The following is a 26,834-nucleotide window of genomic DNA, read 5'->3' on the forward strand; positions in this document are numbered from 1 at the left end:
AGCATTTTTAAAAATGAAAGGGAGAAATAAGGTTATTGCAATTTCCAAGGAGAGTGTTGTTTTCAGAATTTGCTATATTTAAAGGGAAACTTCATAGCTGTCAACTTTCTTGATTTTAAGTTAGATGATTTTTTTTTTTCTTGAAGGCCCCATTTGTAGGTTACATAACTACAAGCCTGAGAAGTGAGCCTTTCCAAGGACTAGCAAGCAGAGAAATCTGTGCTCCTTCTGTTTCAGATTTCAAAATTTTAAAGTCAATTTGGGAGACTTTTTACACCTAAAGAGTTGGCAGGGCTGTGAGCTGCAAAATCTGGAGGCTTTTTTGTTTTTGAGGTTAGACTAAACAAAAACTTCACATTCTGTCTGTTTCAAAACAAATAAATGTCACGTAGTAATTGATAAAACTTCAGTGCAGCTTCCCATGTTTAGAGAAAAAATGTTTCAATAACAGTAGCCCAGTGACATTCAAAACAATTTTGAGATCAAAATCCGACACATATAATGTCAGAATAATGCTCAGGAAGCTGTGGAACGCTGAAGTGAAACAAAAGATTGTTGCTTATGTTGTGCTACGTTTTTTTCTTTTAAAGAGAGGAGAAGGATATTAACCACAAACAGTTACATTAGAATAATGTTATGGTTGAGACATAAATACATAAAAGCAAGGAATTGTTACCAATGCAGAGCATCCTTAAAGCAGACCATAGTTAACTAGGTTCTGCGGTATATATGGCCCTGTTGTGGGGTTCATACTGCATCTGGTGATGTTACGGCCCTGCGTTGTGTGACATTCCCTACAGTTACCTATGGGAGAGAGAAGGAAGCACTTGGTATAAGGTACTGCAGATTCTGAAGTATCAAACTTCTAAGTGCCCATATAGGTGAAGTAGCACCTGTACGTGCGGTCGCTCGGAGGGGACCGTATTTGCTGCAATACCCTGGCACTGCATAGCTGAGTTAGATGTAGGTGCAGAGGCAAGATTCACTCAGTACTTCCTTGCTTTCATGGGTTTATGACTCAGCCTTGACATTATTGTAACGTAGTTTTTTGTGTTTAATGTTTCTTAGACTTGGTTTTCCATTGCCAGCATGGAAGAAATCCTAATGCATGAGTTTCAGAGGAGAAGGTAGCAGTCTGAACCTGCTGTGTGGCTCGATCCGCAAGTGTGAGTATTAACGCTAGAGCTGTCAGGCCTTGTGAAAATTAATGAAGCCTGACGGTTACAGAGTGAAAGGTCAGAGGCAGAGCTTGCACTTACCTAACATTTCTGTTTTGTTGTGTCTAACAGCGTTTTCAACAAAGGGGAGCTTTAATGTACAAGCTTTAGATTTATCACAGGAATTCAAGGGTCTCAGCCTTTGCTTCTCCCTGTGCTGTGGTCTGATGTTTTCTTTGCATAAAGGCAAAACAGTTAAACTTTCATTCATCTCCTTTTGCTGTGTTGCCCCTGTGTGTTTTGCCTTTTTTTTTTCCTTATCTAAAATTTTCTTTTAGAGGGGGAAAAAGAGGCATCTAAACCAATGACATTTTAAAAAGCTGATGGAATACTTTTCATCAACAAGATTTTGAGAGATCTTGTACTTCAGTTCTTTATACTACTTTATAATCATGTTCTGGTTTTGTGCACGTTCTGTCTTTTATTTGCCTGATTTTTTGTTTTTAATTGTTTACATTCTGTAGATTTCTACAGACACAGAGAGGTAAAATGTAGAGAAATTCATGGGTTACATTTTCAGCCAGTAGTTGAGTTTGGTTGACATCAGTTTTAGCTCTTCCACTGAGGACTTTTTGTGAAGGCTGTTTCAGTTGGTCAGTCTCATCCTAAAAGAGATGTTTGTTTTCCCTACCCAGTTTTAGATCTCAGTACCTGCAGAGATTGTTGGTGAGAGAAGTCCAGTTTATCATTTGAAAGCTCAAGTCTATATAACTGTACTTACACAGTCTAACTCATTTGTTGCTACTGAAGTTGAAATCAGACCCTCTGAGATATTCTTCCTTTTAAAAAGCTCAAAGGGGCCTGTGTGTGTTGTGATTGTGCCATAAATACTGGGAAGAGAGAGTAACTGTGACCCTGAAATGCAGTGGGCTTTCCATGAGAAACCTCCATGAAGAGTTACAGAGCTACTAACCTGGAGCAGGTTCTGCTGGTTGTCTTCTCCTCCTGCCCCTTGGTGGGCAGCTGCAGCCAGACAGGTGATAGCAACCTGTGCTGCTGTGTGGACTGGAAGTCCATAGGAACAACACAAAATCTTCTCCTTCTGTGTTTATCTCTGGAATTGTATGTGGTTGGTTACGGGTGAATGCTCCATGACCAGTTTTGCATTTTTGAAGCATATATGATATACCATAAATTTGAGATGATTCACTTGCACAGGCATCTCACTTGTACAGATTTCCCTCTTTTTGAAGGGACTAAGATTTGTACTTCAAGGTTTCTCAGCCCATTTCTCAACATATGGCTAAAGGGTCTATGAGGCTATGAAATGGGCATGAAAATGCTTCACGTTTCATGGGAGTGTTGTGTGGTTTGAATAGTTAATGCATGCATATGCATATTCAGAGCTTCACATCAAAAGCACTTGCATAGCATTTGTGTGTAAATACAGGTTTCTAATGCCATGTAGACAGCTAGTATCACATTATTTCTTATTCCCCTACTTCCCTGTGGGTTTTTTAGGTAACAGTAGTCAAAAAATAATGTGATTTTCTATTTTTATAGGGACTCAGCAGTTAACATTCATTGCCAGTCAGACTCCTTTTCATGTCTGGCAGCTCTACAGAACTTGGGTTGTGTGACTAAATTGTACTCATATGAAGCATGCCATTAAAATGGGAATGGTTGTTCAACAGATTAAGGACTCCTAGGATCAAGTGCTTAAGGTGAACTTAAAAAAACCCACTGGAATACCTACATATGTAGATTAAAAAAAACCCAAAACAAAGCAAACGCCACCACCCCACCCCCCCAAAACCACCAAGAAAAACAAACCAGCAACTGCACCCCCTCTGCTTCCCCCCTTGTCCCATGTAATAGGCATGCTGAAAGTCAGTCTGTTGCTCAGTGAACACTTGGATGTAAGTGGTTGCAGCCAGCAAAAGAAGTCCTGCCTTACCAGGCTTCACAGAGCCTCATTCCATTTGTGCTACATCAGTTTTCAGCTGCATCAGTTTTCTGAGCCACTGTACTCTGTGGCCACCAAATCGATGTGTTGGCAAAGAGGCGTGGTGGCACAGGAGTGAGGATGAATGCTTGGGGGACCAAGGTACATGGGACTGTAGCTTGAGGGTTGACTTATTAAACGAGAAGTCACAGAAATATTCTGAGACTCTCAGATTAATGTATTTACTGTAAACAATTCAATTTTTACAATTTATTCACAGTTAACTATCTTTGCTTTTACGTGAGCTTTTATTTGATACTGACTTTTTCTCTTCCAGAAGAGAACAACTTGTCTAATTGCAGTTTTTTCTTGATCAGTTATTACATTGTGCCCTTGCTTCTACTGTTGAGGACAGATGTTGAAAAACATCTTAGCCAAAATAATATATATTGAAGATACACACGTGCACGCACACACACCCTGTGTGTGTATATACACATAAATAGATAGGATTTCAAATACTCTGGTATAAGTGACTCTGCTTCACAGACTTGGTGCCCTCATAATTTTCAGTAGCTGTAATTTTAGCCTTTTGATCTCACCTGTTCAACATCTAAGTATTTTTAATTTAAACTCCGTTATTACCCTGGTGGTTGATATTTGGGGTTTCTGAAGTGCTTATCCCAGCAAACAGATCAAACTCTTTTACTAGTTTGGAAAGCAGTTCTGCTTTTAAAATTCACAGTATAAATTAGAATGAATAATATTAATGATGCATGGTGGAGAATGTAATAGTTAGGAAATTAGACTAATAAAGACCAAAGGTAGCTAAGAAATTTAGTGAAGGAAAATGAGGAAATGCCTTTCAACCTGGTATTGTGCTACAGTGTCTCTCTCTGTACAGACAGCACGGATGTAGATGTGCAAAGATTAATCTGGTCAAGATGAAACTAAAATACCACAGAGTGGGAGATTTGTGTGTGTGACTGTTTATGCTTCCGTATTAAACTCAGAAGGTCAGCAGATTATAGACAAAGGGCAGGACTGCTGAAAGAAAACACGCCAAAATATTTTGTGAAATGGATCGGAGAGAATGAATGTTGTGCGCTGCCACAGGGCCTTCCAGGAGGGGAAAACCTGAATGTGATGAATAAATAGCTAATATGATTGTAGGTAATTTATTACTGTGATTAGTGCTATATAGTCTTTCCTCAGGGAAGAGGAGAGAAATGAATGAGACTTCCTCTTGCTGTTCCCCTTTGCTTGGGCCTGGCTTTTGATGTGTTTGCATTTTGATGAGTGGCGTTGCTCATCATCCGCTCCCGAGCCATCTCTGGAACAGGAAAGCGAAATGTGACTGGTTATAAAGTTGAGGAACTAGGTGGGGAGCCAGGTCAGACCCTGGTGCCCATCCTATGGTAAATGTTAATGTATGTACAAATGCAGAGTCTGCAGCCATGCCATCCTCAGCCTACACTGGTTACTCCGGCTTGCAGGCTATGGGTAGCTAGAGTTTATGGGTAGATGTTGATGAACTTTGGTCCCTGTGCAGTTTCTCCTCTGGGGCCTGTTTTGTCTTGCTGCTCAGTCCTGGTGTTGGTTCTTTGGTTCCATTGGTGTGGCCATGTCCTGAGCGAGGTTGTTCTCTCCCTGGGCTCCCTGGTGCCTACCTGGCTCTCAAGAACTGACCAAGTGGAGCCTCTCTATACTCTTAGTAAAACCAATCTTGACACCAACTGCAGTAAATACTGCTTGATTTTTCCCTACTGATTTCAAATGCTTATATAGCATGTATAATGTTATATTTATATGTTTTAATAATTGCTGATGCCACCATTGGTTTGTCTTTTCATGTCCTGGGTATCTTCAGAGTAAGCCCTCTTTTTCAAAGTGTAGCAATAAAAAAGCATTGACTTCAAGCAAAATGTTCCAGACTTAATTGAACATAATACCAGCAAAATGTGCCGATTTTCAAGTCTATCGAAATAAATGGGAGAAAGTGTAAAACTTGGACGTTTATCCAGTAAGATGAGAAATTTTCTCTGCTAAAACTGGCAAATGTTGGTAACTTGGCAGAAACCTGAATTTAACTTCTCCATCCTACTTCTCTGAGAATTTAATCACATCTAGCTTGTTTTGGGGGATTGATAGTTATGACAAGTGTATCAAATTTCATGCCAGTGGTATCTTTTATGTTTCCTGAGAGAGGAGAAAATAGCAATTTTACCTTGTGCCCAGGAGTCACAGAGAGCAGGAATTGTAGGTACCTGCCATATCGAGTTTTTAAATAAAAATGAATTGCAGAGCAGCATGTAGCAGAGATGGGGAAGGGGAGGGAAGAGGGAAAGGAGTGAGGCATAAACTGTAAAGGAGCATTTATTGCATTTCCCCAGCTTTTAATCTAATGCAGCACCACAGAAAGTTATGAATATGTATGATCTGCATTTTGTTCAGATGTGAGGCGTCTATGAAGATGTCTGCTTGTTTTTTTTTCAGGGGATTTATAGCTTTTTGTTTTCTACCCAGAATTAACTGAGTTTGCAAATATGATGTTTATATACATACCTTGTGTCATTCCTGTTTCCATGTTGTAAATATTGAAAACCAGAGGGTTTTGACTGGTTCCCCTTAAGTCTTATTTAGGGGAAAGTTAATCTTCTTGTAAATACTTACAGCTTTACTTTGAAACATACTTTTTTTAAAAAAAACCCCACAAACCCAGACAGTTTTGAAAGTTGAAAAACAAGTTTTAAACTATCAAAGCTACATCTATTTAGGAGAACTGTGTTCCTGAGAAATATGTAGCATAGGATTCTATGTTCTTTGGGGCAGATGTTGAGAGTACCAGAACTGGAAGATGGACCCATAGATTTCCACATACGTTTTGCTGTCTTTACTGGGGAGGGGGGATGGGACCACACACCAAAAAAACCCCAAGACCAACTAAACAAACACAACAAAAAACAAAACCCAAGCTTTTGTACATGATTATTAGGAATATACACCAAAATGAGAGGTTTGGTATAAGATTAGGAGGTCAGGCTGATGGTGAAGGCAGTAGAAGGGAGATGTGAGTCTGGTTTTAGCTTTGATGCAAACTTACATGTGATTTTTGGCAAGTCACAGTGGGACAGATTTTGTAAAAGAACCGAACTTCTGTGAAGACACCAGAGTGTGGGACCATATTTTTAAGGAAGCCCAGCACCCAGTATGTTTATTTAGAAGATCTGGCACTGATTGTTGGTATCAAGTGCTTGAAAATCTGTCTCTGAACTCCAAAAATCTGGCTCCGTGGGCCTGATCCATGCCTCATTCCAAACAACTAAAATAGTTGCCCTGACTCGAGGTGATCAAGCCTGTACTTTTTATCTGTGAACCTCATGGTAAATGAATTAACCACAATTCCTTTTTCCTACCTGATGTCTTACCTTCTTGAGTTTCGTGGTTTCTTCTGCATGTGTACATCTTACTGAAATGAGATGCTATCATAAACTGAATTATAATAATAAAGTGAAAGTCCATTGCGAGTTAATTGGAGCTTTGAAGAACATGTTAGGTCTGGAATAAATACCCCTTGAACCCAGATTAAACCAAATAACGGCATAATTTAAAAATAAACAGCACCAGAAGCCCGATTCAGTGCCCCATGTCTGGTACCCTCACAATATACCTGTGAGGTGTACTGCAGTCTCTGGTTTACCCACCCCCTCAGACACCCGAGGTATCTCACCACGGATCACTCCTGTGGACTGTGACTTGGGACTGCTCTTTCTGACCTAGTCGCGTGAATTAAGTGGTAGGACTCAGAGTCACATCTTAGGCTAATCTACATCAGTGCGTCATCAGTTGAAAGCAAGGGAGCAGTGGTGGTTTATGCCACCTTTGGAGCTGTTTTGGTGCCAAATAATGCTTTTTATTGTGACATTGCTTTGTGTGATGTTATTTTACATTTTAACACAGTTTCATTCAATGGAAGAGAAGCATCGTTAATAACTTCAGCTCAACATGGAGATTCGCACAGCTCTTGGGTATTTAATTCTGTCACTGCTAGCTGTCTGCTTATTGTGCTGGCAATGCTGGTGTGGGAGGAAAATGTGCTAATTAAGTCCTCTTTTTTGTTATTTCAGGAAACCTACCATATGAATATAAAATAGTGATTGCTGGGAATCATGAACTGACATTTGATAAGGAATTCATGGCAGACCTTGTTAAACAAGATTACTACCGCTTTCCCTCTGTGTCCAAATTGAAACCAGAGGACTTTGACAATGTTCAGTCACTCCTGACAAATAGTATTTACTTACAAGATTCAGAGGTAACAGTTAAAGGATTCCGAATATACGGTGCCCCGTGGTAAGTCTCAATTTAAAATTTCTTTGCTGTTTATTGCTTGAACCACAGTGGGAATCATTCCATGAAGCTGCTTTGTTGCATTGCTCTGCAGAACAATATCAAACTTAGCTGTAAACCACCCTGAAGCAATTGCCACTTTTTTTTTTGGTGGATAAATAGGCTATATTTAGCCATATGTGTGAAATAAGACACAAGGAATTATAATTATTTCTGTTCTACCTGCTGAATGCACTTAAAAAATTGTGGACTCAATATCCACTCTGTGCTTGTGGATTAACTGCTGTGGCATCTTGGTATGTATTAGGGAAGCTCCATTCTGTTGTGTGCTGTTTAGGTATTTACGTCTGGTGGATAAATAGGCTATATTTAGCCATATGTGTGAAATAAGACACAAGGAATTATAATTATTTCTGTTCTACCTGCTGAATGCACTTAAAAAATTGTGGACTCAATATCCACTCTGTGCTTGTGGATTAACTGCTGTGGCATCTTGGTATGTATTAGGGAAGCTCCATTCTGTTGTGTGCTGTTTAGGTATTTACGTCTGCTGTGCTAATAGATTAGTATGGCAGCAATTAACACCCACACAGCACAAGGTACAAGGCAAAGCAGGTGCTTTAGGCATTATTTCTGATCAGTTCTAGGTATTGTTTTCTTTTGCTTTTAAAGTTGTGGTAACGAAATTTCAAGCCAGTTTTGATCTCACTTCACCCTTGTGCCAAGCATATGCAGGAAAAATTGCTGTCCAGTTTTGCACTTTGGAGACCCTTCCCTGTTTTCTATTCATGTTGTTTAGTTGTGATGCCTGTTATCTCTGTGTGGAGTCTTGGGTGGCACTTGTTTTAAATTCTCATGCTAACAACAGCCACAGTCCTTTCAGGCTCTACCAGAAACCTGAACTTCAGTGGTGGTGATAATCATTATGCTACTTGGCATTCTCAGTTGTCAGCTGAAGTACTTAGATGCTAATTTATGCACACCTCTAAGAAGAGTTTGTTATGAGGTTTTAACTTATATTTTTGATGTCAGGCTTGCTTTAAAGGGGAAAGTAGGAGAGGAGGGAGGAGTGTCAGGGGTTAACCAAAGAATAGAACAAACTTATACAGATATTAGAATTTTTCTCCTTCATCTCATTTCTCTTGACTGTTTGCTTGGCCCACACGCCTTGGTGGTTCATACAGCACCACATACGTTAATGCTTCTGACAATGCCTTTTTTTGGTCATATTGTGTTATCTAGTGCTGACTAGAAGACTGTGGTCTAGCTGTGTATCTCACATTCTTGACTTAAGCTACTATTTTTTATTTTTTAAATACTCTTAAATCCTTCCTTATCAGCTAACTGGGAAAGATGACCTTAATTCAGGCTAGGAATCATCTCTTAAAGACATTTTGAAGTATTTTTGTAGTAATAGCGGCATATTACAGAAGCAGACAGAGCATGTAAGGCCTTGTGTAGTGTGAGGCTGATTTGAGACTTGCTGCAAAGTGAGCAGCTGTGTGAGCTGGGAGGTGAGTTGCTAAGATTAAGGTTGTGTCCAGATTCTTTCATATGTATGTCTCAGATAAAAAGTGTAGGCATCTTTTCAAATTTACCTGGGGTAGATTTACATTAATTCTGCTTAATACAGAGCTGCTGGAGAGATCTGGAGAACATAGAATCCAAGTATGGGGAAGAGAGAACCTGGTATCCGGAAATGGAGAATGGTGTGATATGCCTTTACATTTACCTTTATGGCAAAATGTAGTGATCTGTTTTTCCCCTCTTATGCTTCCCAAATCCATAAGGGCAATCAGTTATCTTTTTGCCTCCAACTGCATTTAGAAGTCCTTTCATTTTGCAGGTATAAATATGGATCTAGAAGGTACTGAAATATTAAGGGATGCAACATCAAGCAACTGAGCTGTTTTAACTTTAACAAGTGAATGACACGTGTATTCTGACCTAGTCATGGAAGACAAATCTTAAATATTCCTCTCTACATATATTCTGACCTAGTCATGGAAGACAAATCTTAAATATTCCTCTCTACAATCAATCCATTGATAACTGGATTTTTCCAGCTAGTGATCAATGGGAAAGCTAGACTGCTAGAAAGGCATGCTGAGCTCCAACCAAATGCAGACTTCTGTTCTCTCTTGAAGGTTGTTTCATTTGTGTTCAGCTATGAAAAGCTGTTGTTAAAGCATGTTTTGAGCATCTGTTAATGTGGAGTTGCGGATATTATTTTGAATACAACTTTTTACATCAGCTAGTCTGTTTGGAGCATAGATGCATGATACCATCCCCCCTGCCCTCTCTCTCTTCTCCCTCTCTCTCCTTCCCCCCCTCTCTCTCTGTTCCTGGAAAATGTGAAAACTCAACTAGTTTCCTGCATTTTAGTTGGTCTTTGAGAGGAAGGAAAAGTCACATCAGATACTAGAAAAATCTGTTCCAAATCTAATCTGTGCCTGGAAACTGAGACAGAATAATCAGACAAGTCTGTTAGCACTTCTTAAATTTTTTTCTCTTTCCCCTCCAATCATATCTCACTCTACTACTATAAATCTTCATATTACCCCAAACAAAGAGAATTTGTGGGGATTTTGTATGTATTTATGGCCTCCTTACCCCAATTAGTTCTGTTACAGAAGTGGAACACTGGTCATTAACCCAGAAGATGCTCCAACCCTAAAATGAGATAAGTTGGCATGTTCAATTTATGTGCATTTTAAAAAGTATTTCCAGAGGGAAAAAAATTCTCATTTGCTGATAAAGCTACTGGTTTTAATTTAAAAAGGGGGATCAAACCAAGAATAACAGCTGTGATTCTGGAGGTTTCAGCCTGTCAAGGGTTTCTAAGAAGTAATTGCCAGAATACTGGGAAAACTGGCTATAAGTCATCTATCTATTTAGAAAATGTAAATTGCCGACTCAGTGTAACTATAGAAAAGAAATATCAGTCCATATTCATTACGTGTTATTACTCATGGTACATCTGAAAGCTTTCTAAAGACCTAAGAGAATTCAAGTAGTGCCTCCTAACTTACAATTTAGTAGAATTTGTATGTAGAAAATAACTTACAATACACGGGAGCATTCATGTGTATTTGCAATTGGAATGTGCGGTGGTGCATATCAACAGCCTCTCAGGAGCAGAAAATTTGAGTTTAGCCTGATGGTTCTGAGAGAATTAAATGGCATTAGCTGGAGGGGAGTTGAAAACAAGAGTATCAGCCCCTAAAAGAGAAAAGAGGAAGGGCGGGGAACATGAGTCACGTTCAGAGCTTTGCTCATTTTCAGAGGTGAAGAATGTAACTGACATTTTCACACCTTAAATAGGAGATTCTTTGATATACCTTGAAGGAGCAAAATGGCTGAAGATTTTCCATTTGGTCTATAGATAACAATGCACAAAAACATTTCCCTCCTTTCTCTCCCTTCTGACTTTGCCCTATGAACCTGGCTTGTTTGGTTGAAAAATAATCAATAGTTTATGCAGACAAAACTCAAAAGATTCCAATGGCAACATTTTCTCCTTTGGAAATTTGAGATTGAGGCTTCTTATTGAACAGGACAAAAAATAAAAACAGTAAAAGACACAGGAATTTTAAAATCTCCCTTTGTGAAGTATATCTAAGCATAACTCTTACTGATATAACTGTAAAGGGTAAGGAGAGAGTCTGTTTTTCCTGGGTGCTGAATATGTATAGATGAAAACATATAAGTGTTATTTAAATTCAAATGTTGTTATTTTAAAATACGTGTGATTTTTTAAAAAGTTATATTTGAAATTGTTCATCCATGCTAAGGACTGAATTTACTATAGTGTGCTACAGATGTCTGAATACAAATATTCTAGCAATGTCTGTTTTCTAATGAAGCTTTAAAAGCATTCAAACCACCAGAGAACTGCAGTTAACTGGAGCCAGATTTGTTTAAACCACAGTTTGACAGAAACAACTATTCAGGGAGAATATTTTCCTTTATTTTATTTTTTTCTACTACTCAGCCCTACAGGTAGCTTTTTTGGTTTGTTTGAAAAAAATTGCTGAAATGAAAAAGTATTCTGATAAACTTTATTTTGTGTGTGTGTAGAAATTTATGGTAGTTAATTTAATGAATAACGATGCAGTAGGCTTATTTATGCATTTTAAATTCTATTCTCAATAAAAATTCCACAAAAAATGTCACATGCCTTAAGTATAAAGTAATCTAATAAAGCAATCATTTACATTATTTTTAGCTATTTAAATATATGGGCAAATTCCACCCATATCTAGCACAATGAAAAGTAAAACTGAAGACCCAAGACTTTCAGCATATATATTTGCTTAGATAATTGTAGATAATATTTTTGAGGGAAGAAAATGTTTAATATAAAAACTACTTTAATATACATTAAAGTATTTTAATGGTTAATGGAATCAACTTTATGGAAATAACTGAAAAGCACAAATGTAAAAGATTAAAATTGATTATTTAAATAATGACTGAAATCTGAGATTTACATCATTGTGATGAAAATCAATTCATCCTGAATGAAGCTGGGAATAAAGCTCTTCCCTTTTGACAGGAACAGCAGCATTGTTCAGCAATATCCTGCACATTTGTCAAGTTGTAGCTTGTTCAGGTCTCAAGAACAGAAGCACAAAGCTGGCCTCCCAGTTGTTTTTAATGAATACTAGTGGGTTTTTCCTATGTCCAAGAATTTGATCTGTAGGGTGATCCAGAGGTCAAGAACAAATGGCTCACTATTGCTCACCTCTGCGAAGCCAAGGCTTTCATTTGCTTTTTTTAGTAACTCTAGAGGAAGTGCCTTAACTCTTTTTCAGAAGCAAAATTTTAATTGGCATAGATAATGCAGCCTTAGGAAAGTATAGACAGGTTCAGTCATCTCCTTTAAAAATAATGTTTTGTGCAATTTTTTTCTTTTCTTTTTAGCCCAGTGTAAGTTTTGGAGATTTCATCTGATGGTTTTGCATCAGTTTGAGATAATTCCTATAACTGTTTCTTTCCCAGCTTCATTTGCAATCATATTTTAATACAGGTAGCTCTAAGTTAGTACCTCTCCCTTGTTCTGATCAGTGTTTTCAGACTTTGTGTTTATCTTGTCAGAAAAGCATCAAATGTTGGGTTTTTTTTTTTCTTTTCAATTATAAGTTTTGTAATGCATCACAGATTTTGCTGACAGTCTTCAAGTTCTTGAAATAGCAAGCAAATTAAGAGCAGATATTGAGCGTGAGGACTGGAAAACCAATTGACAACCCACATGATAGGATTCAGATATACTGATGGCTTGGAATGGATCTCATTTCTTTTATTTTCATAGTCTGAGCTGGCAATTAGCTTGTGCCTAAAAAAGAGAGGAATAGAAATTTAACTACTCAGCAGTAAAGTTCTTCATTGCTGTTTAGCAGTAAGGAAAGCAGGGGGAGACTGGGCAAGACTGTTGGCGTTGTACCAGTTTTTCAGGAATTCCAGCGTTTATGCAGTAGAAGTCAGCAACTGAGGAAGGTATTGGCAGAGACTGAAGTCTTCTGTCTGTGCCTTAAACAAACACACCACAACTGTAGCGTGGTTGTGTTTAAAGGTGCAGGCTTCTGTTCCATTTTTCTTGGCATTTGTCCTTCCAGTCTCTCATTTTAGCATCGAAGAATATATTCCCCCTGGTCGAGAATTGTAGTGGTTTGTTTACTTTTTTATTTGTCTTGCTGGGAATGTCGCTGATTTTTCTTAAGTCTCGTTGATATCAGATCACTTCTAAGTAAAAAAAACCAAAAACCTCCTTTTTACTTTTTTTCTTTCTCTTTCTTTTTTTCTTTTTTCTTTTTAAATAAATAGAGGAATTTTTGTAATTTTAAATATATTATCTCATAAGTAATTTTTAATACTCTGATGCTAACCTGTCCTAGTGAATTCTATGGAAAGTTCTGTGTCCCAGCACTGGGGCAAATCATGAAGTCTTAACCTTTCCTTCAGGCTTGACTTGAGCAGGAATAAGAACTTCAGAGTATGCATTACTAGTGTCATTAGAACTTCAGAGTATGCATTACAACAAGAATGAGCTGTGCTGTTGAGAGGCTAATTATTTATGGTGGTCTGCTGTTCATAGGTTGAAGAGCAGTTTGCTGGACAACAAGGTCATTTTGGTACAGAAGTTCTGCAAAGAAAACCCACAAGCTGTGCATGTGTTTGTAGTTTTGTTTTGGGTTTGGGTTTTTTTGGGGTTGTTTTTGTTTTTTTCCACTTGTCAGCTGTGTAGGAACAAGGAGTTTACTTTCCTTTTGCTGAACACTGGAATAACAAAACAGTGCTCAATGTGGAATTTGTGCACACTGAGGAGGCTGAAAGCATTTGCACCCAGTGAGGAATTGGGAAGAGTTGGGATTAATGAGAATATTACAAAACTCCTGAAATTTTCAACTTGGCTACTACAGACTTCAGCTTGGCAGGGGGGCTGAAAACTCTTAGAGTATAGGAGCTGGGGAAAGAGGAGAGAAGGGAAGAGTTAACCCAAAGGGGAGGTATGCTGTTCCTTACAGGTTTGGACTCCATTGTGTGTTGATCTTTGCTTGAATAAATTCTTCTGTTGCAGCTTCTGCATTTCAGGACTCTTACTTTTCCATTTTCTTCTACCTGTATGTGTGTCATACCTTTGTGGTGGTCTAGTGCAGAAGGGAAGAAAGGCAAAACTGAAAACACCATGCTGTTAAGGTTAATTGAAAAATTATTTCAGTCGAGGACAACTGTGTTCACAGTAGGAGAGCAGAGAAATAAGAGAGGGACTTGAGCTTTGACGAGCTGACATCAGAACAGATTTTGCATTGGATGGTGCTCTCCAAGCCCCATTACTTTCTTTCTTCATTGGCCCCTGTGTGGTATACCCAGAGCAGGAAGAAGTAGGGAGCACCCGGACGCTTTGCATGACAGGCAAGGAGGCTGTTGGAGTGGGCAAGTGCCACCCATGGCTGGGCTGCTGGAGCACAGAGCAGGAGGAGGTTCAGGGCCCTCTGAAGGAGCTGGTGAGCCAGAGAAACCAGGGCTCCAGTGAGGAACTAAGTGGGAGACCAAGACTTTGCTATAGGGGTAGGGGGACTGCGTGAGGACTTTATCACTGGAAGGGTGAGTCCTGTGTACTGTCAGGAATGTGAAACAGGTGTGGTCTACAGGTGGGCTGCTTTGGAGTTCATCTATTCAGGACAAATAGGACAAAATTTGGAAGAATTTTCATTGCTTCAGGTGGAGCTGATGATAAAGCTCACATGTTGTGAAGGTGATAAAATACAATAGAAATAGAAGAGAAATTATGTTTGAAAAACTACTAGCTTTTAATACAGAACTAAGTCAAGTAGCAAGTGACTATAGATTTTGTTAGCTCCCAGTGAAGGGTAAGATTTCTCATAACTGTCTTCAAGATGATTTGGGTCATATTTATCTAATACTTATTGATCAGAATGCTAACTTCACCCTGACATGTGTATAAAATGCTTAAAGTAATTCACAGAGGCTATGAAATAAAGCAAAAATTGCACAAGCACTTCAAATAAGAGAACACTGATCATGAATCTCAGCATAGACATAAAGGTCAAGAGTGACAGCTACATTCATCAGATTTTCATGAGAACCCGTTCAGTAGAATAGATCTGGCAACTTATTTCAGAAGTGGTCAACACTCATGGATTCAGTTGAAAATCAATGAGACGGCTGGTACTTATAACCACCTCTAAAATGTTTAGGTGCTAGTCTATATTATGGTTTGTGTGCATCCTAAGTATGAGAGTCGCTGACATTTCTGACTCTACTAGTTAAATATCAAAATCTTAAAATGGCTGAGAGCTGCGTACGTGCACAGAGAGAGAAGGCTTACACAGTGGTTTACAAGCAGGAGGATGTCAGCAGCTTATCATTGTGCCTTCAGAGATGTGGCTGGGTTACATACACCCTTGAGTAAGTAGAAGGCCTCACAAACTGTGATTCACTGCTACCTCCTCAGTTAGTTAATTTGGGTTATCCAAAAGTGCCTGCTCCAGCACAGCCCTGTTCATATGACATAGCCCCAACAGCTGAGCTGTACCTGCTTATCAATATGTGTGTGCATGAAGACCTATCATTTGGCCAGTCTGACTATAACATAGTCTTCCTTTAATGTACAGTCAATGGCATTAATATAAAAATTACATCCTAAACAAAGTTTGTCCTGCATTTGTCATCTGCCTGTCCTCTGGGTAGCATGGAATGAAAATGGTCACGAGGATAAGTTACAGTACATGCTATAACTTCACACAAATAAGGACATTGTTTTATGATCTGCATGTACAGTGCACCTGGGAAAAAGTAATGGGAGTTGCCACCTAGTAACTCCAGTCTACATTCCTCTTCTTCAGGGTTTTGTATAAAGCCTTCTCTGTAAGCAACCTAGTGTCCTTTAATATATGTGCTGAGGTGTTTGCCTTCCTTACATGCCTTCCATGACATGCATTTCGTGCTTGGAAACCCTGTGCCTATGGCTACTTTGACAAAGGAAATAATGCTTCCTAGAAAATGAGCTCATGATGATTTGAAATCATCCTGCAAGTGTGTCATTGTATTTCTTTTGCAAGCAATGTTGTACTTGAGTATGGTATCTGCAGATCTGCCAACTTGTCTGTCCTCTGCTTCTGGAGAGCTCTCACCTTCATGCTGCTTCAGCAGCATTTGCTGGATGGCTAGGACTGACAAGGAAGTTGTATGGCCTGGTTCCCCAGAAAGCCAGTTTATTTCCATATACATGTGAATCAGCGTATCTTACCAACAAAAGCTGATGTTTGCAACTGCTAAACTGTATTGCCCTCTTGAGTAAGGATTATGAGTTTGTACCCTGAGAATATATGTACAGATTGTGTATTGCCTCAAACTTTATATAAGAAAGCTTTATGTAAGAAGGAAGGATGAATCTTGCAATCTCCTATCCCTGGCACAGATTTTCATGCATCTTGTTTCCAAAACTGGGAATGTAATAAAAAGAAACTGCAAGAAAGGTGTTCTCTTTTAACACCTCTCGTGGTGTTCCATCTGGGATGCTTGGGACACTTCCATGTCCTGCATCGCAGGAATATGGAGGAGAGAGGCAAACTGAGCACTAATTCAAAAGCTAGAGTCATAAATTGTTCCCATTTTTAACACGGGATGCCCCAATACACTGTAATCCCCAGGGTCATGGGTACCTGAATTTGTTTTTTCCAGTTCTTAGTAAGTTTGTCTCCCTCTTCTGTTTGCGAATAGAACACAGGTTTTATATTTGTTGAGAAACCTGAAAATACCATTTTAAGAAAGAATGTCTTCCCTTCCCTAACGTGAAGATCCTTTTTAATGAAGTAGGTTTATAAGGTTCAAGAATGACATTGCTTGTGTTCTTGTGCTATAGTACTGGGAGAGGTTGAGCTTTTGGGAAAGCTTAAAAAACATGGAAATAAGTAAAGTATAAATCACTCTGATAGAGTTCAGTATATCGTTTAGTCTTTCTGTAGATAAGGAGGTATTCTGAAACATAAAGGATGAAATCCAGCCTTTCTGGATTCAGAAGGACTTTTTTAGTTCATTCAGGATTTTGGACAGCAGATTCCACATGTTTAATGAGCCAGTGGCTGTGAGTGGTACCTGGGCTGCTTCTGGAGCTCTGGAGCAGGCACAGACACAGCATTTTGTGTTGCCGTTATCTTCACTACGTTTTATTACAGCAAATCAAATTGAATACTTTCAAAAGCAGAGAAGTAGTTTTCCTCAGAGGCAAGAAAAAATTCCATCATTTCCCGTATGGTATTTCTGGAGACACTCCACGTGGTTCGTGTGTAACTTCTGATTGTTGAACATTTGCAAAACTCTAGGTAATGAAAAAATGCATGTTATCTTGCATTTCATTTCAGAGGGATTTATTCATAGGACTTTTCTCTGGCTGGGTACCTTTTCCTCAAGCGGTAGAATCTTGCTCAGGGCCAGCAAAATCTGCTGGCCAGGATGGCACGGCAGGAGTAGCACAGTTCCTTGCAGGGTCAGATGGGATGTGTGGGATCTCTGCTGGGTCTTAGCATCTGCTACCATACCACAATGGTAGAAGTGTTTTGAGTAATGGTCATTCATTATTTGCCAATATTGTATTTGCTGGTCTATGTATGTATATTTGAAAAGTATATTACTGCAAATTTTATAATCATCTAATCTCAAAAGAAATTTAAGTGATACCAGTGTGAGGTGGAAGTATGTTTTGTTTCAGAGAAAGATTTCGTCGTCGTTGTTTCATAAATTTTGGAGTTAAAATGCAGATAAAATATTCAGAGATGCAGAGGCTGATGGTCCATCTGGAAGTGAGCTGCTTTGGCACACAACAGTGAGACCTCTCCGTACGGATGTGCCTTTAGCTGATAATTACTAGCAGTCAAACTACCTAGAGTGTACACCTTTTCTTATTTATATTCCAGTCCTGTAACCTTCCCTATTCTCTTGTGCCTTTGTTCTATTAATCTACAAAACAGGGCTTGACTTGTGATTAGTCCTTAGAGGTTGTTTCTATTAATCAGGCTGCAAAACAAGTCTACTTGGATGTTCTGTTGCAAGTGCTTAATGTGCTTTCCTCATCAGTCCGCAGCGCAGAGCTGCTCGGGCTGTCTTAAATGGCAATGAAATCAGTGATGTGTCTGCTGCACTTTCTTTGTGTTTACGCCTTGATTGTGTTGCTGTAGGATGGGGAAAATAGAAAGAGGAAAAATAATTGCAGTCTTATAGAAAATTGCTTAAGTTAGTGACATTTGTGGCTACACGTTGATAGAGAGCTAACCGGCAGCTGCAGGAAGGATCCTGTCACAGCAGAACCCCTTGTTGGCTGCATTTTGAATTACAAGATCCTGCCCCATCTTTAAACGCGAGGATTAAAATTCAAGCTTTGATCACAGATACTAGGCTAACTGTTAAACTTTTGTATAGAGTTTTAAAGATCAGTCTATCCCCATATTATTCAGAGGGTCCTTTAAGGTAGTGTGTGTTTTTCTGCAGCAGCTAGAAATCCAGCTTTCTGCTGGTGTGTATAACAACAAAAAAACCCCAAACAAACAAACACAACCTAAGAATTGTTTCAGTATAAACAAAAAAAACCCAAACCAAACTGTTCTGCAACACTTCCATTATTAGAACTTTTTGTAAGATTTGAACAATAAACAGCATATGTACTGAAAAACTAATCTAGTTTCATTATAGAAGATATTGCTAACTATAAAAGTGTAATGATTTATGCTTCTAATTAAATACAGTATTTCCTCCCTGTAGGAGGAAAGTTATCTATTTTTAAAATGTATCAGAAGAAACAAACCAGACCCCTAGTTATTTTTTCCATACTGTTCCTTTGATTTTATTTTGTAAAATTTTTGTTATGTTGACTGCATATTTCTTTGCCAGCTCAATAAAGTCTGTCACTGAACTAAAGAACTTAGAAAAAACCCTGGCCCTGAGGCAGCCAGGTTTGTCTCAGCTGCTGTGTTTGCCCCTCACTGTGCTTGTGCCCATTTTTTCTGTACGTGCCTCAATTTCTCTAGTGCACAAGCTTAAATTGCAAAGTTTAAATTACAAAACTGGCTCAGTTTTGACTTCCAGTGAAGTCCACACCTGAATTCTTGCTGGCTACACTGAGAACTGGTCCCTTACTCCTTCATGCCATCATTTAACCACTAATTTGAAAGGCTTTATGCTGCCTCACCCACAGCTACAAAGCACTTCATTAGGTTAGGGTTTGTCCAGTTTGACCTTCCATGGCCCAAAGATCAGAGCTAAATGCCAGTGTGACACCTCCCTCCCTGGGCTGACACAGTGCAGAGTAATGTCTTTGGTTGTGCCTTATCGCTGACAGGATCCTGGTGCAAACAGCCGAGTAAGCAGCTTACACACACCCAAATAACCTGGTTCACAGCAATTGAGGAGAAGAGGCCCCCTTGCAAAAAAACCCGTGCCTTACAAATTCATTGTGCCTTACAAATTCATTGTGCCTGCTCTTGACTGTGTTGGTTGAGGCGGAGCTGGGATTCTGGGTTGCCGCCACCTGTTCCCAGAGCAAACCTGAGGTGATACGGAGAGCTAACTGTTGGAGGTCCCGTATAGTAAAGCCATTTTTCAGAGGTTTGCAGATGAGTTGTAACAGCCACTTAAACAAATTAGTAATAGTTTGTACTTGCAAGGTGATCTTCTTTCCAGTTCACGCTGTCTTTCGATAATGCTGGTTCAAAGCCATCACTATTAAATTTTACATATATTGTTCTTATTGGGAATTCAGAAGGAACAGGCTACCTAACATGGTTTTCTCTAGTCCCCTTTTGGTCATTTAATTTCCACCAGCTATTTTAACTGTTTTGGTTTTTGGGGATTTTTTTTTCCTCCTTCTTTTTTCTTCCCTCCTTAACATTTTCCCAGTTGTCAGAGAAATCACTCTTCCTGCATTGATTCATTTTGACCAGAGTCTGGAAGGCACAGAAAATCAAATTAACTAATATTTTAGTTTTGCATGTGATTAATGCTAATGCTTACAAAGAAGAAAATACTTTACTGTGATTTAATTTGCATTCTCCAGTTGATTCTCAGTGATTTAATTTTGCAGAGGGTTGTCTCTCTGCTTATTGTCTTTCATGGAATCATTGAAGCTAGAGATGGAAAAGACCTATGAAGTCATTCTGCCATCACAGGATCATCTCCTACGCTATATTTTTGAATGTTTTACCCAGTTTTAATGAATGAAGAAAAGGAGTTTTAGTTAATTCCTTTTGAGATTGTTCCTTACTGTTATAGGTGTTACTAGTGGGAACTAATATTCCACTTATGTTCTTCCTATGTTCATTTCATTTTTAAAAACCCAAATTGTACCGTGCTTGATGAGATGAACCTAAGGGTTTCTTGTGCTTGTTGTGATATTTTTATTCTTGTATCTTTCACCTGTGTCAATTACAATACATGTTCAATCTTTGTAATCCTTTCAGGTTTTTTCTTGTTCTTTCTTATTTCTGGTGAGGTTTTGGGGTTTTGTTTGTTTGTTTGTTTGCTTTTTAATATTCCCAGGTGCTTGTTTTTCGTTGGTTGGATTTTTTTTTTTTTTAAATCTTCAGAAGAGGTTCAGAACCAAACCCTGGATTCTACATGGATGTCACTAATGTACTGTGCGGCTGAGTAGAGATTCTTAGCTAGTTGATGTAGTATGATGACCATGTTTCATTGCTTCTGCAGGAAGTACAGACCTGCATCACAGTGTCTTTTTTTTTTTAATGTCCTGTGATACATCCATATATGTAGCCCAGATAATTTTATTCTTTTTCCTGTTCACGTTGCAAGCTCATACATAATTTGCTGTCAGCTGCTGCCATTAGGTCTTTTGTTTTAGCTTAAAGGCTTTTGGGTTTCTTCCTTTCACTGATTATTTATGGTTTTTCATTCTTCTCAGATGTATTAGCCTGCTTTTTTTTTTCTTTTTTTTTCTTTTTTTTTTTTTCCAGAAGGAATCCCATTTGCTTACTTCTCTCAGTGTTTCTAACCTCCTTTTGCATAATTTCTTTTCCTACTGTCATGTTTATAACACCTCTTACTGTATTGAAATCTGTGAATTTAATTAATGTACTGTTTATCCATTCTTCCAGATCATTAACAAAGATGTTAAATAAAACTGATCCTAATACCAGTCCCTGTTGCAATCCACTAGCACCTCCCTTGTGCTGCTGCAGTCTATTTGTTTATAGCCCTTTAGCCACTATTCATCTGTGTGATAGTCCTCACAGGCAAGCCAATTTTAGGTTTTTGAAAAAGGATTGTATCACATTTTGCCAAAGTCTGGGATGATACAATCTAGTATGTTATTTTCGTATACTGATTTAACTGAATTTAATATATTTACAAAAATTAAGTGTGTTGAAATAGAGCTATGATTTTGGAGCAGTTTGAAATCTTAGCAGCTGAGTAGCTATAATTCTCCTTTCTTATAGCAGTTACACCTCCTCCACCCCCACCCACCCCAATTATACCGTAATTTTATTCTGTGCTACATTTAGACTTACTAGGAGATAATTTTCAGTATCACTCCTTAATTCACGGTGTACAGATCAGCACCATGTTTCTCACTGCTTCTCCAGGATCTGATTCTAAAAAATCCAGATAGAATTCCGTTAATATTTCAAGCTTTGAATTGTCTATTGCTTGTTTGTCAGCAGTCATCATAGGTAGAGCTTTGTTATTTCGTAATTATACATATATACATATATGTCTATTTGAAGTTTCATTCACCTGTTTGCAAAAGCAACAGTAAACTCTTGCCTTAATTTTAAGTGCACACTTTCATCCCTGTGAGATTTGTAAGATTTATGTGTGTGCTTAAATTCAACATGGGTTTAAGTGCTTTCTTGCTGTGCATCGTGGGGGTGACATTTGGTTAGTAGCCCACTGAATTTGTATTTCATTCAAATTCAGAGATACTTTAAGTTGCAATAAGAAAAATCTTTTTCCTCATGACTTTTTCTATTTACTTTATGTTAATCTATATCAACTTGAATAACAAGTTGTGTCATCGGCAGTAGAATAAAAACAATCTTGAGAAATTTCTGTTTCTTTTCTGTATATGTGGCTTGGTTTTACAAGCTCAGTGCAAAAATCAATTTTTACATTATAAAGTGTAGTGTGGAGAGTTTTATTTGTCACAGCTTGGTTGGAATGGCATGCTGGTCAAATCACAACTGAATCATCAAAACCGAGAGAAGAAAAGATATTAAAATATGGTTCACAGCCCTAATTTATGACTGTGCTAATCCAGAGCTATAGTAACATAAAACCAGAGCACTTGTTGTTACCTTTTGGCTGGTTAGGGCTGGGGAGAGCTGGAGTCTGAATGAAAAAATCACTCGTGGTGTGCACGCTGCTCATGCATCTCTGACTGCTCTGAGCTGGGACTTCTTGCTTCTCCCTCCTGAAGAGAGCAACTTCTCCAGCCACAGTAAGCAGTGAGATGCTGTATTAAATAACCTGAAAAAGTGTGATTTTGATGTCACCCTGCAAGCATTTAAATCCCACTGAAACTGAGGAAGGGAAGAGAGGCTGGGAAACAACATAATCTCAGTTCTACAATCAGTCTGAGCTCTGCCATATTACCCGTTAGTTAATACAGACGTTCCTCCAAGTCAGCCGGGTTTCTGATTCATTCCCCAGAGCATAAAATGGGGAGTGTGTGCTGACTGCAGGAGGGATGTGGTTTCTCCTGCAGCTGTGCTCCAAATTTTGAACTGGCCAAGTTTATACTGAGTAAATGCTTTGCATCTTATTGCTGCAGTGCTTTAGTTTGGGATTTTGATTACCTAGTCCTGGGTAAACTAAATTGGGATTTACTGTCTTCTTGAACAATAACTTCAGAAGAAAATTAGCATTTCAGTAAAATCTGGTAATAATGAATAGCAAGAGATGGAGTGACAGATTTGATATGTATCTTTGTACTTCTGTATATGTAAGGACATCCCATTTAAATTCAAGTGCTTTCTGTATAAAGCAGGTAATGGCAAGTGGCTGTGATACATTTTTAAATAGTGTTACTTAGCTGGCATATGTTCTTAGTGTGTTGAACCCTTGAGGAGAAATCCATTAAGAAGTTGCTGTACCCTCCCATCAGAAAGCCATGTGATTTGCACTTATGCATGTAAATAAAGGTAATTTCACGTAGGTCATCACTGTGAAATAATTTTATTCAGATATATTTCAGAAAGATAAGTGGGTAAGAGGGAGGTACAATAAATGCATTGGTTTTTTCAAGAGGTGAACTGTTGGGTCATGGGCTCTTCTTGGTGTAGATGACAGAGATTGCTCTAGAAAGGTGTCTGTAGTTTGTGAGAGCTGGTTGCATATATGTTCAGAAATGCCTTTGACATTAATAGCATAGTTACTACTCTAGTAGAACATGTGTCTTAAAGGCGATCTGGTCCTTCTGCTTCTTGAATGATACTGTACTGGTGTGTATCACTGTTAAATGATACAATTATTTTTAATTACAGTATTTGATCTGTATTAATTGCTGCAGACTGTAGTAATCGGTGGAACTGAATTTTTAAAGTTTGTTTGCAGACCTGCAGACTGCTAGGCAGCTGCTGCATATGCTGGCTGTGCTTCCAGTTAAGGGAGCCGTGTGTATGCCAGAAGGATGGACCATATGGGGGAGGGAACAGGGAAGGGGAGTCCCAGCTCTGACACTGTCTCACCGTACAAGGAGTAGGAAGTAACTGGTTTCTTTGCTTTAGTTTCTTCGTCTACGAAATTAAACTCCTAATATTGATATACTTTCCTTGCTACTTGCTCTTTGGACGGTAGTTTCAGCACGTGGAGCACTGTGAAAGTGCCAGGTATTATTGTTAACTTATTTTTAGCAGGATGATCCAGCAAGATACTGAGCAGATGCAGACTTACTTTCATGAATGATTTCAAAGGAGCCAGTGAGACTGTTTGCCTGCTTGAAGTTTGTGTGCTTGCTTCAGTACTTGGCTGGATCATTGCACCGGGAAGCTAAGTAGGTGCCTATTTTTTGCAGGATAAGAAGGGGCGTATTTGAGATACTGTTGAAGTGGAATAGATAGCTGTGTTACTTGAAGTGAGAGCTGATAATGTGTGATTTCAGGACACTTGAAGCCTTCCTCTTCAAAAAGAGGAGAGTTAAAAACTGTGCAGTGATTTTACTTCCTGAAATTTCTGTTTGGGAAAGTAAATGCATCACTCATTAATAATCAGTTTATTAAGAAAAATTAAAAGAATGCAGATGGGCTTCACTCTGTACTGCAGTACAGTAGAGTCAGGGAAAACCATCTGAAATTGTTTGCTGGAAATTGTTGTCATCCAAGCCCAGCAATGGGCTGGGTAATGTGTGTTTACTATAGAAACTGTTCCCCAGACTAAGTCTGTACTCAAATGCCTGTTGAGAACTTCTCCCAAGGAAGTGGTGAGTTGTCAAAGACCTGGGCAATCCCAGCCCTCTTCTCCCCACCCCAAACTCTGAGTCCAGCACATTTGTTTTACACAGAGCTGTTAGGATGTTGCTTTCTTTTCCAATAGACCCACCTCGGCACCAAGTATCTGTGGGGAAGGTATTTAGACTTCAAAGGAATTTAGACCTTCATTTGAACTTGGGGGTGGGCCACACATAAGCACCTGTGGGAAGAAATGCACCTTTGTACCTCACAAAATAATACTAATATTCATTCCTACCTACTAATAACCACCTCTTGCTCTTTATTTAAAATCAGACTAAAAGTAGAAGATTCAATCTTCAATCAAAGGCACTTCCCAGGTATTTGAGAAAAGAGTCCTGCAGTCCAGGCGGTGAAAACCGACACTTCTTCTTACCTTCTATCAAAAGCAGTGTTGAAATGTAGGGCCTGTTATTGTATATTTATTCAGGCATCAATCACAATCAAGCCTCCTGCTAGTTCATCTGTAAGGGCATTGTAATCCTATTTTTATCAGTTCCTTCCTGTACAACAGACAGTTAAAATAGCATGAGTAGGGTCAGAAATATCTTAATGGGTTCGGTTCCCAGAGATATCGGTGACCAGAGGAAGAGTTTTGCCAAAATTTCTTCCTGAGCTGATAAGGTAGATAAACAGGGGCAGGGTGCAGAGCGAGGGCATGCTGTGGGAAGTAGAGCATTGGATAGCACTGTAAAGGAGCTGCAGAAAGATTAGGTGGACAGTATTACTTATGGAAAAATGCTGGGACCAGATGGAAAATAAATGTTACCACTTGCCCAGTTACCTGTTTGTGAAAGGAAGTGTTTAATTTTTTTCAGGGTGGGCTCAATTAAGTCTTAACTGATTTTTATAATTAGCTTTACTCTTGTTTTTTCTATTGTACTTCTTAAAAATCTACAAGTCATTATGTATTTGAAGAAAGTTGATTGTTGCTGATTGGCTGTGTTTCATTCTTTTTAATTTTGCATGGTATGCTACTGACTTGTTTAAATAACAGCATAGCTTACTATACATTAGAGTAATTGCATTTTTATTTTACATTTTTACACTTTATATATTTTGTATAAACAGTTAAAAGTTTTCTGGTTATAAAGTGATGAATTATCCTTTAAAAACTCCTTTTTGTCATTAATTCAAGCTGTCTTTGGATGCAAATTATTAATTTATGAATAAATGCAGAGAACAGTTTAAAATTTGTTCTCTTACCAGACTGAAACTACCTTAGAACTTCTAAATATGTAAAGTAAGTTAATTACAGCAAATTTTATCTTGCCACACAAAATTTTACCTTTGTCTCAGTTTTTAAACTGATCTGTTGTTCCTGGTCAAGCTAGTCTTTCCAGATTGCAGAAACAATGGACCTAGTCTTTCATACTTGGTTTTCATAAATTGCAGGTGGTACCTTCGCTTTTCTGATTCCTAGGTTTTTGGTTTTGTGGTTTTGTTTTGTTGTTTGGTTTGTTTTTGTTTTGGTTTTTTTTTTCATTTTAGTCAAACATTCATATGAACTACTTGTATGGGCTAAAATAAAAAATACATTATCTTCTCCAAAAGCAGAAACTAAGCCTGTAAAAATCTTTTTTAGTAAACCGTGATTCTAAGAGCTTATTTGGGAACTTCTGACAGTTCAGTGGCTTGATTTTTAATTTTAGGAGCAATTAACCATTGCTTATTTTTTAGGATATTAATGATTTTAATATATTATTGTAAGTGTAGACTTCATGTGGGTAGCTACGGATTAAGGGTAAATGCTAAAAATAATTAGCTGTCCAAAACAGTAATAATGTACTTAAGATAAACCAGAATTCATTATGTAAAAACTCAAAATAAAAATACATGTTAATTAAATCAGAAATGTAAGTTTGTCTCCCCACCACCACGTGTTGTTTAAGTCTTAATAATTTCTGCTGCAGGTCTGTGATAAACTTGCTGAAGAGAACAGAGGAGCCACATGTCAGGCTACTTAGTAGAGTCTTTTTCCCCCCTCTGTTGTGCTAGGGGTTGCAGCTGCTTATGATACTTGGATTTATGTTTAGTTACACAATAGGAGAAGGTTATTCTAACAATGTGTTGAAGATTTTGAATGGCATTCCACCATGTTTTTGTGTTAATTTTAGTTGTTAATTATTCTAATTGTATATTCCAAAATAGCCTTTCTCATAGAAACTTAATTAAAATAAATTGCTCAAGAAAGCAGCCAATCAGTAAAGTCAAAAATATTTTTGGAGACCAAATGCCTTTTGCAAGCAATAAAAGAATGAAGGAGTCAGCATTTTCCCATCATGAACAGTGAAAACTAGCAACAAATAATAAGCCATCCCACTCACTGCAAACTGAAACTGCATACATAGTAAGTTAAACTTCAGTATTTCTCTACTTCTGGAGTTGTGTGATGCTTTCTGGAAC

At 38.3% G+C, this 26,834-nt stretch overlaps 1 protein-coding gene across 1 annotated transcript in view; it reads left to right on the forward strand.

Moving 5' to 3' along the window:
* The window catches only part of MPPED2 (metallophosphoesterase domain containing 2), a 97,584-nt gene that overhangs the window by 43,524 nt on the left and 27,226 nt on the right, over nt 1–26,834 (forward strand). Inside the window, exon 3 of the mRNA XM_010165589.1 lies at nt 7,230–7,455. Coding sequence (XP_010163891.1) covers nt 7,230–7,455 — 226 coding nt within the window. The remainder of the gene's footprint in view (nt 1–7,229; nt 7,456–26,834) is intronic.

This window comes from Antrostomus carolinensis, unplaced genomic scaffold (assembly GCF_000700745.2).
Source record: "Antrostomus carolinensis isolate BGI_N321 unplaced genomic scaffold, ASM70074v2 scaffold30133, whole genome shotgun sequence".
NCBI classification, from domain to species: Eukaryota; Metazoa; Chordata; class Aves; order Caprimulgiformes; family Caprimulgidae; genus Antrostomus; species Antrostomus carolinensis.